Below are 14,501 nucleotides of genomic sequence, written 5' to 3'. Positions count from 1 at the left end.
CTCTAGAAACAAACCAAAAAAAAAAAGATCAACTTTTTTTTCACAAAAAAAAAAAAGAAAATGCAATGATTACAATATAAGGACAGAGAAAAAAAAAAAAACAACAACAATTAAATAGCTACATATCATTAACAAATTAATTGCTCCTCAAAAAAATACCTACGAATTTGTTCTCTGTACATTCGTTACGCGCAGCGTAATGATGGTCTTATAGTTTACCTATTATAAAAAAAGTATTTTTTTTAATTTTTTTTTTTTTAATTAAGGTGATTTTTTTTTTCCTACAGTGTGTAGGGAGTTGTGTGTGCGCCGAAGCATAAAGAGAGCCTCCTATCTACAGGGTGGTAAGTGAAATGATAATGAGAAAGAATAATAATAATAATAATAATAATAATAACAATAATAATAATAATAATAGAAAAAAAAACTAAATTCTCTGGACACTTTTTCCCTTGGGTTTTCTAACATGGCGCTGACTACATGTGATCTTAATCTGAGAGAGGAGGTGGTGGGGTGTGGGTGGGGGGGGGCGTCGCTGCGAGACCTTAAAGAGTTTCAGTGGCAGGTGAACGTCTCCCGGCTCACAGCTCGCGCTTGCAAAAAGCTCAGCTCCTGAAGCTCATGGGCCCCCCCCCCTCCACCTCCACCTCCTCCCACCTCCAAAACCTGCAGGCTAAAAGTTCTCCAAATTCTACGTTCTGAATGTCCTCAATGTTTAGTTTGTTCCCGCGTCGTCCATATTGGCCAATTCGACGAACGCAACGGAGCGGAAAGGAAAAGGGACGCTTTATAATTCTGGCGAGGACACGCGGGGACGCCGTCGGCGGGGAACTCTTAAAAGACGAGCGGCCCTGGCCGGTTATTACCGTCCACAAGGAGACGCTGAGTGTGTGTGTGTGTGCGCGAGGCCTACAGGAGGAATGTGTGCCACCTTGGCGCGGGTTCTTTTACAGAGTAAATTCATTTCCTTAGACTGCAGTAGTCTAGTTTCAACGCACAAACAAAACAACGCTTTTCAGAAAAGAAATAACTGAAATACAAAAACAAAACAAACAAACAAAAAAAAAAAAGGTCTGGACACCAAGTCGGAACACAAAAAGTCAACTGGTGAAGGTTGAAAGGAGCCGCGGCATCACGCCATAAATTCAGATCACCAATTATCAGCAAAGTGTTTTTGCCTTCTGGCATGTGTCGATGCTGGGGGGGGGGGAGGGGGATTTTTTTTTTTTAAAAGACACTTTATGCGTCACCGAGATGTTTGAGAGCCAGCCCCGTCGTCCGCCGGGTACCGCGGCCGGGCACGTGGGCAAAGGCCGCCGCAGAGGCGGGGATTTTAAGACGGCAGCCGAACCAGACTGAGCAAACTCTGGGCCGAGATGCTTTTATGGGGGGAACCCCCCCCCCTTCCCCCCCCCCCCCCCTTCCCCCGGCTGACTAATTTGTGCCAATTTGGTGTCTCAGTTCAGTCGCCGCTGAAGCTCGTAGCATATCCTGTACCACCGGTGGTTCAACATCTTGAGGAAAAACCGTTCCGAGCTGCGCGTCTCCCAAAGGCCGACCGAACACGACGGCGGCCATCGCCCCGCCGCGGGGGGGGGAGGAGCGAGGGCGCCTCTCGTGCCGAGGCGGTTTTGAGAAAAGCGCAGCTCGCATCATTTAACAAGAGAGCCTGTCCGGAGGCTGTCCCGCTGCGGGTGTTCGTTACCATACCGATATTAATGGAAGAAAAAAAATAACCATTTTTTTTAATAATAACAATAACAATACGGAGTACAACTGACCCAGCAGTGAGTGTATAGTGTCTATGTCTGTTACTGACAACGAAAGAAGTAACAACTAACGTCTGAATGGAAAAGGCTAATAGTAGTTAAGTTTGAAATGCTAAAAACACTAATAGATACCAGCTATTAAAAACAAAAACAAAAACAACAAAAAACATGCATCTGTAAAAGCATTAATTTACCCATAAAACCTTGTAGAAATCTACCAAACCACAGTGTGTAGGAGAGGGAGGGAAGGGAAGCAGGGCGCGAGCCAATTATAATTACAACACCCGTGTTCAAAGAGTCAGGAAAACAAAGGCACGTTTGAAGAGATCTGAATAATCTTCTCTCCCCCGGTCGACAAAACCAGACTATTTTTTTTTTTTTTTTTTGCAACCACAAAGTGACATGCGGCGTCATCCATCTCCTCATCACTGTCAGCAGTTAAGCCCGTGAAACACATCAAAGCACGCTGTTCAGCAAAACCCAACCTTCAACACACAGCGGGTTGTTCGACTGCTGTGGTTTTTGTTTCCCGCCCTAATCTCCTCTCATTACGGCCATCGACACCAGTTCGCCGATTCGATCGCCTGACTGCTTGTAAACCGAAGGGCAACGGTTTTTGAAGTCATTAACCGACCGGGTGTGACAAAAAAAAGTAGAGCTGGGCAGCGTGATGCATTTTTTTAATCCCACTATATTTTGAATTTACGGGGGAAAAAAAAAAAAAAAAAGTACGGTGAGTGAATTTAACTTCCCGTCTTGCTCATATTTTGTATTTGCGCATGAAACTTTGCCGCGTTTACGTTTCCTATAATAGTTTTAAACCAAATCCACAAGTTACACTGGAGCTGGAACGTCCCGCTTTTCCTTGATTCAATTGTGCCCTTGTATTGTGAAAACAGCAGAATATTGCAGTTGGGAGATCACTATCGGTATCCATGGTGATGGATGTTAAAGATTGGTCATGTTCCTCACATAATTTGTATCCGTTTGTCTCCACGGACTGATAATCTGCGGTGAAGTGCTGGCGGGGTCGAATCAGTTTAGTTAACAGTAATCAAAGAAACTGCTTCGGACAGTTAGCGGGACGCGTGGCAACCAAACGTAGTATGTGGCATTCGTCTACTGCCCAACCCCGCCGGTGTCTGTGTTCCATTGTTCAGACACGCTTTTCAATAAATAATGTAATAATAATGCAGCTCATACCTTTCTGCTGGGGGGGGGGGGGGGGGGGGGGGGCTGAAATATTGCCCCGGTAGATTTTTAAACAGGAGTCGACGGAGGAGCCAATAGAGTTGAATAATATTTGACCGTGTCAAAATCAGCTTTTTCAGCCCCGGTGTGTTCAGTGCCAGAGTACAAAACGGACATACCAGCCTTTACCCTCTACGGCAGTCGTGCAAATCAGACCAAGACGATCGCCTAAACATACAGTAACAAAACCACCAGAGCTCACACACAGGAGAGAGAAGGAGAGGGAGAAAATGAAAGAAGATAAAAACCGGGAGGCGATTATATGATGGCTTTTTGCTGGGTTTTTTTTTTTTTTTTTTTGAGGTGGGCATTGATAAACATCAGTGTCTGAGGTTTCTTTGGTAGCACAGTCAGGTGGTTTGTGATCTTTTCTTTTTTTTTCCCTCCAAAGCGTTTCTCACTTATCTTTTCTTTCAAACGTCGGGCATCTCAAAATGCAGAAGCAGTACACAAAACTACTGTTAAAGAAACAAACAAACAAAGAAAAGAAGATGAATAATTAAAACGCCGCCTTTCCTCTCTTTATGTACATATAACTACAGACACTTGCTCAGCTCCGAGCTTGACATCTCGGGGTGATGGGTGACTGGAAAGGAGCAACGCTGACGGCCCCGGTCAAGTCCCAAGTCGAACCCTCCTCGCTCAGTTCTGATTGTTGTCTGGCATGAGCATGCCAGAGGACAGAAGGGAAAAATGGCCGTGTCATTATTGCTTAATTGATCCTCCATGAGTGCACAGTGAGAGAGCAGGCTTGAGGGTTTTGGATGTTTTTTTTGTTTTTTTAGCAGACCAGCAGGCAGAGGCACTCCCTCTGGGATGCTGGTGACAGACCAAAAGAAACGGGGGCATTGGATGTTGGAGCCGGGATGATTGGGGAAGGATGGAGGCGGAGGTGGGGGGGGAGGCGGGAGGGGAAAATCCCCGCCCCGTTCACGAGACAACAGAAGGAGAGTGGTTGTGATTGACCATGTGACTGTTGGGAGAGGAGTTTGGGCTGCTGCTGGACGACGAGGGACTCCCCTTGTTTTTGATCTGCAGCCAAGTTTCGCCTAGCGCCTTGGCAAAGTGGTCGTCCACCGAGCCCGTGATGGACACAGAGTTGGTGGCGGTGGGCTCGGGCTCCTTGTAGTTCTTCCCGAGGCTGCGACGGAAATGTTCCTCAATCACCGGGTCACAGGCTGTGTTGGCTAATGCAACAAAGAACAAGAGTTTTGAGTTACCATTTTAATAATGAAAAGAGAAACATCCCACAAATTCACTCGTATAAATGGTCAGTGGGCAGTTTATTGCCTAACATCAGTTTAAACATCGGTTACGTGTATTTTAAGTCAACGGAAAAATACTAACTCCAACATCGACTTCATTTTTCATTGCAGTTTTTTTTTTTATATTAAATCGCCGTTTTAAATTTCACTGTTAACCTCAATGAGATCATTGAGATTTCACTGGGATCATAAAAGCAGCCACAGTAAAGCTATCAACGAATAAAGCAGACATGTTTTTGGCCGAGGCCTCGAGTGACTTTTCAAGTATGCAGATAACTGACAAGATTGTAAATTAAACATGTTGAGGTTCCATCGTAACAATTGATGGGCTATAAACAGAAACAAACCTACTGACAGAAAACTGGGATGACTTTTTTTTATTTTTTTTTTTTTAGAATCACTAGTTATCTAAGTCAGTCTACATGTGGAGAGTATGTGCTGCTGTGTTTTCACTGGAGGTTGATTTGCTATTGCAGAGTTTTTCCACAAATTGCACTGATGAGAAATGTGTTTGTTTCTATAAATGGGTTGATTTTTAGAGACAAATGCACCCAATATAGATCACTCAATATTAATCCGTATTTATCGGTTACTGGGTGCCAACCCTTTACTTCTCATTTACCCCCCCCCCCCCCATCTCTGAAATGAATACAAAATGTCACAGAATACACAGAACTAGGATGTCATGAGTCTGTCGGTACAGATGCACTTGCATGAATGCACTCACTGTTGATTCTCCTGTAGTTGTTCGTGAGGTTGGAGCAGCCATTATGGGAAACTGGACAGTGAGACAGGTTGCAGTTGCGGTTGTTGGCTGGGGCACATGTGATCACTGAAGGACGATTCTGAAACACAGCGAAACAAATTCCACCCTTATTATTGCTGGCAATAATAACAAGCCAAAACATGAGCCAAAACAACAGAGCAGGCATTATTTAACTGAAGATTGTCATATTCAGTTAAATAAAGAAGGTTTTCAGGTCCGAGAGAGACACGGTGATTCAGTGACCACCAGGACTGTGAAACATTATTGGTTAACAAGTTAAATAGGAAATTTCTACTCTCCTCAAACCGAGGAGCGAGGCTAATGAAAGCACATTAGTCACATCATGTGGGGCGGGCAGCCGGAGCCGAGGCTGCGCACGACAATTTGAGAAAAATGTGGTCAGTATTAGAGCCAAAGAAACAGGATGTGCAGGTTACCTGCTGGCGTTCCACTGCGCTGACTGTGTGCGGCACTGTGGCCATAGCTGCTGTGCTGCTGCTGCGTGCCGACTCCACCATGCTGTTTTTGGTAAGTGCCAGTGGCTGGTCCATGCTGGCTAAGCTGGCCAGGTGGTGGTGGTGGTGGTGGTGGGTGTGGCTGTACAGGTGGTTGCCGTGGACTCCCAGGGCACTGGGCACCACCACACGCTCAATGGGGCTCCGACTACGGTCCTTGGAGATGGGAGAGCTGCGATAGTCTCCATTAGGTTTCCTAGGAAACAGCCAGAGTGAGACAGAAAGGAACATATGAAATGTTGCACATTGGGTGATGTATTCATTTAATGTGTGTTTGAGGTTTGTTAGCACTAAGCACACTCTAAATCCAATTATTAGTCCGAGTGTTAACTCATGAATCTATTTTTTATTCATTTTACGTAAGAAAAGACGACGTCTCAAATTTGGCCAGGTTTGTACCTGGCCAAATTTTTTTTGGACTACTTGGATTTTTAAAAGAGCTCTTTACTGCTAAAAGAAGTGAAAATTTGATACGAAATTCACATTTTAAAAATAGTTTGATTTTAAAACGTGACACCTGGTCAAACGTTATTAAAAAACCCATCAATTGGTATGAGGGATGAGCTAAAAAAAAAAAAAAAAAAAAAAACAAGATCATGAAAGACTGGTGGCAATGAAGTGTTGAGGTAAAAATGGATGGAGAAAAGAAAATTAGTAGTGGAGAGACAAATGGAGACAAGGGTGAGAAGTGGCTGAGAGAGAATGAGAGGAGGATAAAAGGGAAAGATAAATAAAAGGACAATTGTAAATGGGGCTCTGTGTCAAACACTGCAGGACCAGCAAAAGCTATTAATACTGATCTAACACACTCACACGCACACACTCTTCTTTCTCAAGATAGCTGGAAAGTGGAAAGGAACACTACCTTTATCCAACATGGATGGACTCCAAACTTATCTCTGCACAGGGGAAGACAGATGGGCATAAAGTACAAAGCACTAAAGTGGTTTCCTCAGTACAGAATATCACCTTTATCTCTGCAGTGAGCCTGTATCCAGCTGCACTTACTGCTATCAGATGAAAACAGACAATTATTCCGTCTTTATGCAGCTTAAATGCATACTGAGAAGTTCAGTCAACATTTGATTTAAACTACTAAACGTGTCGTTTACATGCCGCTTCTTCTGTTTTGTTGCCGTTTCTGTCCCCTTGACTCCCCTTCGTCAACACTGTCCACACTGTGAGCTGAACAATAAAAAGGTAAAAGAAGGTAGGCTCGGCAAAGATTTTCTCTGTGAAAAATAATGACTTCCCACCACAAAGAAATCCCTCTGATCCCTCCAAACTCTGAGCTCATATTTTAATCATTGAGAAAGCAGAGATAAGGATAAGGGATTAAAGTAAAAAAAAAAAAAAAAAAAAAAACAGTTTAACACAACAGGATTTGGCCTGTTTTCCACTTCCCAGCTCTGATGATAATGGCTTTGATGGGTTTAATATGTAGTGATAGGTGCTGTGTGCACACTTGCTTGCAGTTTACCATGTTGCAATTATTTTGATCAGCGCGTCGAATGCGGTCTGTGTTCTTTGTTTGTGTGTGTGTGTGTGTGTGTGTGTGTGTGTGTGTGTGTGTGTGTGTGTGTGTGTGTGTGTGTGTGTGTGTGTGTGTGTGTGTGTGTGTGTGTGTGTGTGTGTGTGTGTGCCTGGTCATTCAGCACCACTTCCCTCCAACAAATTGAGGCCCCGTTACAGGGAGCAAGATTTACTGTACTCGCCTTTATCTCTTCTTTTCTGTCTTACTCCATAACTACATGCACAACACACACACACACACACACACACACACACACACACACACACACACACACACACACACACACACACACACTTCATCATTTGAACACTGACATATAAACTACATGTAGATAATGAAGACTCAATTGGGAAAAAGAAATAAAATGTACCTGTAAATAAACTGCACTCAAACAATAGTTGACAGAACAAAACTTCTTCAGTCTTTACCAGATACGTATTGAGGCATTTCTTCACCCAAGTTAAAATATATATATATATATATATATATAGTGTGAAAGAGTATACACAACAGACTTATGAGTGAGAAGGAAAAAAAAAAAAAGCTCTTGGAGCCCTTTCAGGTTTGTTTGGATGCAAAACAAGAAGTTCAGGCAAACAGTTGTAAAACCCTGTGACCAGGCAACCTGACTGCTGGGTCAAGCATCTGGAGTCCACAGCACCGTCCACCACAAATAAACAGTCTCCACAGAATACAGAAAGGGAGAGAGGAAGAGCTGGGGAGAGGTGGGGAGGGGGAGTCGCATTGTGAATGGTCCAGACCTCTGCTTTAAGAAAGAGTGAGGTCAGTAGTTTCCTTCGTTTGTGCCGAGGTCTTACATTAGCAGAGACCCCCTCTCTTTTTTTCTCTCTTTGTTTTTCTTTTTTTTTTTTTTTTCCTCTCTCTTCCTCTCTCAATCGGCAGCAAACTTCCTGAGGGTTAAAGAGGGAGAGACTTGGCAGCACTTGCATAAACCCTTACCGACAGCTTAGCCGCAAGATTTTATGTTTTTGTGTCATGGCATCAATTTCCAGGTTCATTCATTATCAAATAGTCTAAAAAAAAAAAAAATGCATTGTGGGGTAAATCACCTTTGAAGTCTGCTCCAACTAATTATTTCTGCAGGAAACATGATTTTTTTTTTTTTTTTTTTAATCAAATGCTAGATCCAAAAGACCTCTGGTGTAACTTTTACATTATCGACAAGTATAAACAAACACCTAATTAGCAACTAGGAAGGAAGACAACAAAGCTCTCTCTTGCCTTCTCAGCAGCTGAGTCTTGAGTTAGGTTGTGGAAGTTGTTCCAAACTTTAATTATTGCCAAAGAGCAGGCATGCCCACATCCTCATACAAGAGGGGCCGTCGCAGGAGCACTGAATGGGATCAACAAATCCAACCAATGAATGGCGTAGCTGTCGAATCCACAGCCGCCCCCACCTTCCCTCGCCTGATTGCCCACCAAACCCCGGACCACATTTCATGCCAGGGATCAGGCATTCAAAACCCTCCCCGTGTCTTTGTCTCTCTTACTCACCTCTCAATTATCGTTAAGGTCGCAGCTGGGGAGAGAGGGAGAGGATGGCGGATGGCGAGGGCTCAACGTGAAACATGAGGGTGGTAACAGAGGCGAGAGCTAAAGAGAGAGTCCGGCCAGGTTTTAGACGGGGAGACATCCTTTAAAAATTAAAGAACTCGAAGTGTTGGGCATGGGGGGATACAAATTGCAGAAAAAACAAGAGGAGTTTAGATTGGAGAGAAAAGCTAGAGGAAGAGATTGATGACACAGCTTAGACCGATTTCACTGAACAGCAGTGCAAAAAGTCGCGCTGATGTGCAGCAGAGAGAGAAAGGGGAGCACCAATCCAATAAAGTATACTGTCTATAGATGTGAGACAAAGCAGCCAATTATGCAACAGGTGAGCTTTTATTGCAAGCATTTTGCATACAGGCGTCTTCTTTATGGCTGGAAACTGTCTGCAGAAGAGACTGTCACATAATTAATGCTTCTTCCTAAAATTGCCCAAACTACAAAATGTAACTTTTGCCTCCCAAAAGTCAAGAGGTCAATCCCACTTTCACTCACTTTTAAGCCTCAATATTTCACAGGACAAAGCAATGACTGAACTATCTAAACAATAACAGCAATATACTGCAGGGAGTGAATCCATCTTGCTTTAACACCAAAGAATAACCACCCTTCCTTATGGTAAAACAAGGAGTGTAAGTTTTTGTCTGACATGTGTAAGGACATGTTACAAAATTTAAACAAGTGTATCTTAAAATGATTTTGCAGCATTAAAAAACTGTTAAAGGGTATTTTTTTAAATTTAGAATACATTATGGAGCACTTCTTGTCATACGCAGTTGGAGATACAAAGAGTAAAAGAACGACCTTCTTTTTTTTTTTTCCAGTTGACTTGCTTTAAAAATGGGAACCCTGTGACTGACATCAGAATGGACTGCTTGACACAATGAAATAGAGAGAAGATATATATTTGATTCTATTTTACCAAAGCCTGGGTTATGTGCAGCCTGGCATTAGTGGTCGTCACTGTGGTGGGCACTTACTGAAAGATCCCTTAATTTAAAACCCAGAGAGTCCGGCCTTCAATACATAAATGATATAGTCATATATCTTGAACAATATTATACTACTCAGATCTGTCATTAAGTACAGCCTTTTAAGTAACCATTCACATGACACCCTGTCTTCAAGTTAACCTCAAGTTAAAGAGCATGACTGTGATCATGTGTTTGAATGACTTAAAAGAAAAAAGAAAAAGAAAAAACTGTTGTCGACCTGGGTTTTTGTCAAATCTGAAAACTTGTAATTTGGTAATACTGACACAAGCAACTTTGTATGAGCCTAATTTCCCCCATGGACAAAAATAAAACAAATATAAACACGTGGTACGCTAACTTTAAAAAGGGTTCATTTTTAAAAGTGAGCCAGGTTTGGTTCTGTTGGAGACTGGAGATTTGTTGGGTTTGTTATATTTGAGGCAAATACACAGAAGCTATAAAAGTTCCCGGCTTTTTCTCACAATTGTACTCCAAAGTCTTCAGAAAAAGCCTCCCTAAAAATCTTCAGTTGGCCAGAGGTTCATATCCTACTCCTTTAAGGAATTAAAAAAAGAAGAAAAAAAAAAGAGAGCAAGAACAGAAAAAAAAAGAGAGAGAGAGAGAGAGAGAGAGAGAGAGAGAGATACACAGGAAACATCTGGGAAGAATCAGAGTGTAGAGAGAAGACGACAAACATAAAGAAAAAAGCAAAGGAGGAGGATGAAGGCTCAACCACAGGTTACAACCAGAACCAAGCTCTACAAGGCCTGCAGAAAACCACATATTATATACATGTATATGTATACATATATATATATATATTTATATATATATATATACATAAGCCACATGCCGCTTATCCAGCCATGTATATAAGTATACAAGAACATCTCAACATAGTTTACTCAATCCAGGCTTCAGTAGCTGGTCGGAGCGGAAGTTAGCAATAATATTTGAATCCTTTAGGATTAATACACCTTAACAGATGTGTTTTACAGACTATTACTGTAATTAATAAAATAATGTTACGTCAAATCAGACATTTCTTGATTTCTTAAACAAATGAGACAAACTTTCGCGTTGCTCTTGACACGGCTATGTTTCAGATATTCAATCATGCAAAATTACTGACAGAAATCAGACACATTTTTGCCAGTTAACTGACTACAGAGAAAGAGAACTGAAGAAAATTATTTGTTATCAAAGCCGGGACAGATCGGATATAGGAGCAACCACAACAAGAAGGCAAAGAAAACAACATGTGAACACACACACACACACACACACACACACACACACACACACACACACACACACACACACACACACACACACACACACACACACACACACACACAGAAAACAAAAAAAAACCACCCACATGTCTCCCTCCTTTCCCCACATGCTCATTACATAAATAGTCTCATGTAAAACAAGAGGGTAACAATGACTTCACCAGCCTTGGCCACATTCAGATACACACACACTAACTTGTCCTCTCTTATTTTCTTCTCATTTGGCCTCTAGAGAAAATTCCATGAGAACAACTTACTGATGAAGTTCCCAGTAGAAAGCAGCTGCAGTTGCTGTATGCTACAGTACTTAGTGCAGCTACTTGACTTTCTTGGATTTTACTTTGCTAAGCTCATATTTCTGCAGAGTTACTTTAAGAGTAATATAGTATCAATTCAATGCACCTTACATACTACCATACCCTATCGTTTTCAGAAATTATTGTCCACGTCTGATGTTTTTCAGCAGTTAAAATAATATGTAGCCAAGAGAAGTGAAAATTCAATCTGATTACACAACTAAAGAGGACCAAGAAAAAGGACATAAAAAAGGAACATTTGCTCCAGGCAATGACAAAAGAGAAAATCACATCATCACATAAACTCGTCCAGTTCGTCTGACTTAGTAATTTCATTGCATTGATGATTTAGAGAATTAAACAGTTCATAGTATTTTGAGGAACACAATATAATTTGACAATTGCCAGCTTTACCTTTAGGGAAATCAACAAAACTAGTACCTACTAAGTTTCATGTAACCTAGCTGTGGTAAATACACGTTAAATTCCAAAATCTTAAAAAATGAAATAATTTTTTTTTTAAACTAAAAAAACAACAACTAAAAAAAACTTTCTATCTCATTGGCTCCTATTTTCAGAGGAATAAAACAGCTGAAGACTTTTATACTGGCAGGTCTACAACTGCAGGGTGGCGGGCAGGCGAACAGGCAGCAGCAAGCTTCCAGCCCGCAGGCTCCAGTGGACAGGATAAGGCTTCTTTGTTCAAGGCTCCTCCTACTCCTCTGAGGAAATGAGAAAGTAGCCCCTTCTGCTTGGCTCACCCCACACAGACACACGAACACATATGACCACAGATGGGAGAGCACACATGCATGTATAGACGACACACATGACACGACACACATGACACGTGCATACCTGCACAAACAGATGCAGGCTCAGTGCAGACATACAGATCTAATCCACATCGCAGCCTGCCACTAGGACCGCCAGTATTTATAATAAGACTGTCATATGCAAATGTATTTCTGTATTTCATTTGTGAAATATTTTACGAGACTTCATAGAAAAAAAAAATGCAAAAGATATTCTTAAGACACAGAGTAATACACTGGCACCCACATTTTTTTTTAAACACACAGGCTGTTGTCAAAAGAGAAATCCATTCACGTATCATGCCCTTTTGATTCTGCCAAATGAAAAAAAGTTTTGAGTTGGTTCAGAGAGTTTGCTTTCTTTCACCCCAGCCTGTGCCTCTCTCTAACTTCAGCTTGTTGTGATTGGACGACAAAAGAAACCTGAGTGTCCTCCTCCATGGCCCTGCCCAGAGTCTGAGGTGTCAGGTGTCTGTGTCAACACTCACCAAAAATATGACAGACAAAAAGAAAGCTGACTATAAGCAGCTCAACAAAAGACACAATATTTTTTAACCAATAAAGTCAGCACACACAAAAAAACATTTTTAGAAAAGGGGAGAATGAATGCAAAAGCTTCTGCCCATGCATGAACAGTAAACACTGAGCAGAGCAATCAGAGATGACACAAAAAGACACAGAGAGAAGCAGCCCGCAAAATCCAACATGTAGAATGGATAGATAGCTATCTCTGGACATTAAGTCTGTGTGTGTGTGTGTGTGTGTGTGTGTGTGTGTGTGTGTGTGTGTGTGTGTGTGTGTGTGTGTGTGTGTGTGTGTGTGTGTGTGTGTGTGTGTGTGTGTGTGTGTGTTATCCATGGTTCATTTTCTGGTTTTCTGTCTCACTGTTTTCCAAGAACTAAGTCCAACACTTGCAAATTAAGCCTAATCACTGACCTTACAATTGACAGTGACGAGTTAAATGAAACAGAAAGGTCATGTATGTTAGGAAAAAAAATGTGAAGTGCCCTATAGTGTTTTTTTTATGGAGGGTGTTTGTACATGCTATTTTTACCTTAACGCTTTCTGAAACAGTAAACCATCATTCTCCACTTTAGTGTAATCACTGTTCTTTGGACAGTCACAACAGTTAAAACTAGGAGGATTTTTTTTTCAGAGGCTGACGCTGACTGCAAGTTTCAACAAGTCACTCAGCAGTTATCTTTTCCAGGGAAAGGATGCCCTCAGAGAAACCTCAAATTAAAAGACTAAAAGACACATTTAGGATGGCCCTAAGGGAACTAGATTTCCAGGACCAAAACAAATAGTGTTTGAATTTGTCTTCAAGTTGCAGCAAGTCAACCAGCAATTGACTTTTGTAGGGTAGAGATTACCCTGAAGCACCAAGAGTCAAATGACTTCAGGGTCATAATTAAAAAGAAGATTAAGTAAAGGGATTATGGCTCATGTCTAGGAAATAATCATGGTACAATGAGCAGTCTGAAAAGCCTTAAAAAAAATAAAAAAAAATCGCAGACTTATGTATCAGTTGTATTTTTTTTAGAACCTCATACTAACTAAACCAAATGGCTGCATGTAGGAACCATGGCCAGGAGTGCGACGCCAACTGAAAGCTGATATTACAACGAGTTGGATTGTAATTTTTGTGCATAGACTTACAAAATAAAATCAGACTTGTGGTACACTTGTGGTGTGTAGGAGCATTTGTTTATCAATGCATGCAGAAGTTAACCACACAGTGTATATATAATGAGTGAAAAGCAAATTAGACAACAGAATAATACACCAAGTGGAGGAGGGATTTACTGCCTGGTTTTATTCTCCCACCACTGACACATCCATAACAGAAAACAACATGACTCTGCACAAATGTCAAGACGCACAAGCTAATCCTTTGTTATGTGAGCCAAGATGGTCACGAGCTGGAACAACAAAGACCCTTCTCCCAGTGTCACCAGAACAACTTGATTCAAAAGTCATATATTTCTACCTGTTACTCAATATATTCATGGCATGTCATAAAAGCAAGTAAACATATCCAACTTTTACATTTACTTCTGTTATGTGGTGACTCACTTAGTGAAAAGCTTTCAATTATTCTTCCAGTATAACCAGTTTATCATTAACTGTGTTCCATTGTGTCAGCTCAAAGCCTCAAGTCTGATAAAAACACAAAAAACAACAACTCACATTTCATATTCATATTTTCTACATCTGATACACTGGCAGAAAGACTAAATGCTTAAAGCTAAATGCTAAACTGCACCGCACTACCTAACACCCCCTTAACTCAGCCTGCAATAAATAGCAATGGCTGGAGTCCCATGACCGAGTCAGCCATGACTGGCTCTGATTCCACTGCCCCCCAGCCCCAGCAGCCCTTCACCACCAACCAGCACTCCAGAATCTCTGGAAGTGGGAATGTGGGAACGATGTGAGTAATCTTTCTGTT

General features: G+C 41.6%; 2 protein-coding genes across 3 annotated transcripts in view; one reads left to right on the top strand and one right to left on the bottom strand.

Moving 5' to 3' along the window:
- Positions 1–14,501, top strand: part of hrh1 (histamine receptor H1) — a 117,251-nt gene that overhangs the window by 70,632 nt on the left and 32,118 nt on the right. The window lies entirely within an intron of this gene.
- The window catches only part of vgll4b (vestigial-like family member 4b), a 35,402-nt gene continuing 24,288 nt past the window's right edge, over positions 3,388–14,501 (bottom strand). For both annotated transcript variants that reach the window (XM_069690881.1, XM_069690880.1), the window contains 3 exons: positions 5,489–5,762; positions 5,013–5,130; positions 3,388–4,207 (listed from right to left, as the gene is read on the bottom strand). In XM_069690881.1, the coding sequence (XP_069546982.1) occupies positions 3,951–4,207; positions 5,013–5,130; positions 5,489–5,762 (649 nt within the window). In that variant the 3' untranslated portion in view covers positions 3,388–3,950. The remainder of the gene's footprint in view (positions 4,208–5,012; positions 5,131–5,488; positions 5,763–14,501) is intronic.

The sequence above is a fragment of the Brachyistius frenatus genome, unplaced genomic scaffold (assembly GCF_029030835.1).
Source record: "Brachyistius frenatus isolate BFR_SWC_R1_liver_20210118 unplaced genomic scaffold, ASM2903083v1 Contig_10, whole genome shotgun sequence".
NCBI classification, from domain to species: Eukaryota; Metazoa; Chordata; class Actinopteri; family Embiotocidae; genus Brachyistius; species Brachyistius frenatus.
This window is presented reverse-complemented; position numbering and strand designations above follow the sequence as displayed.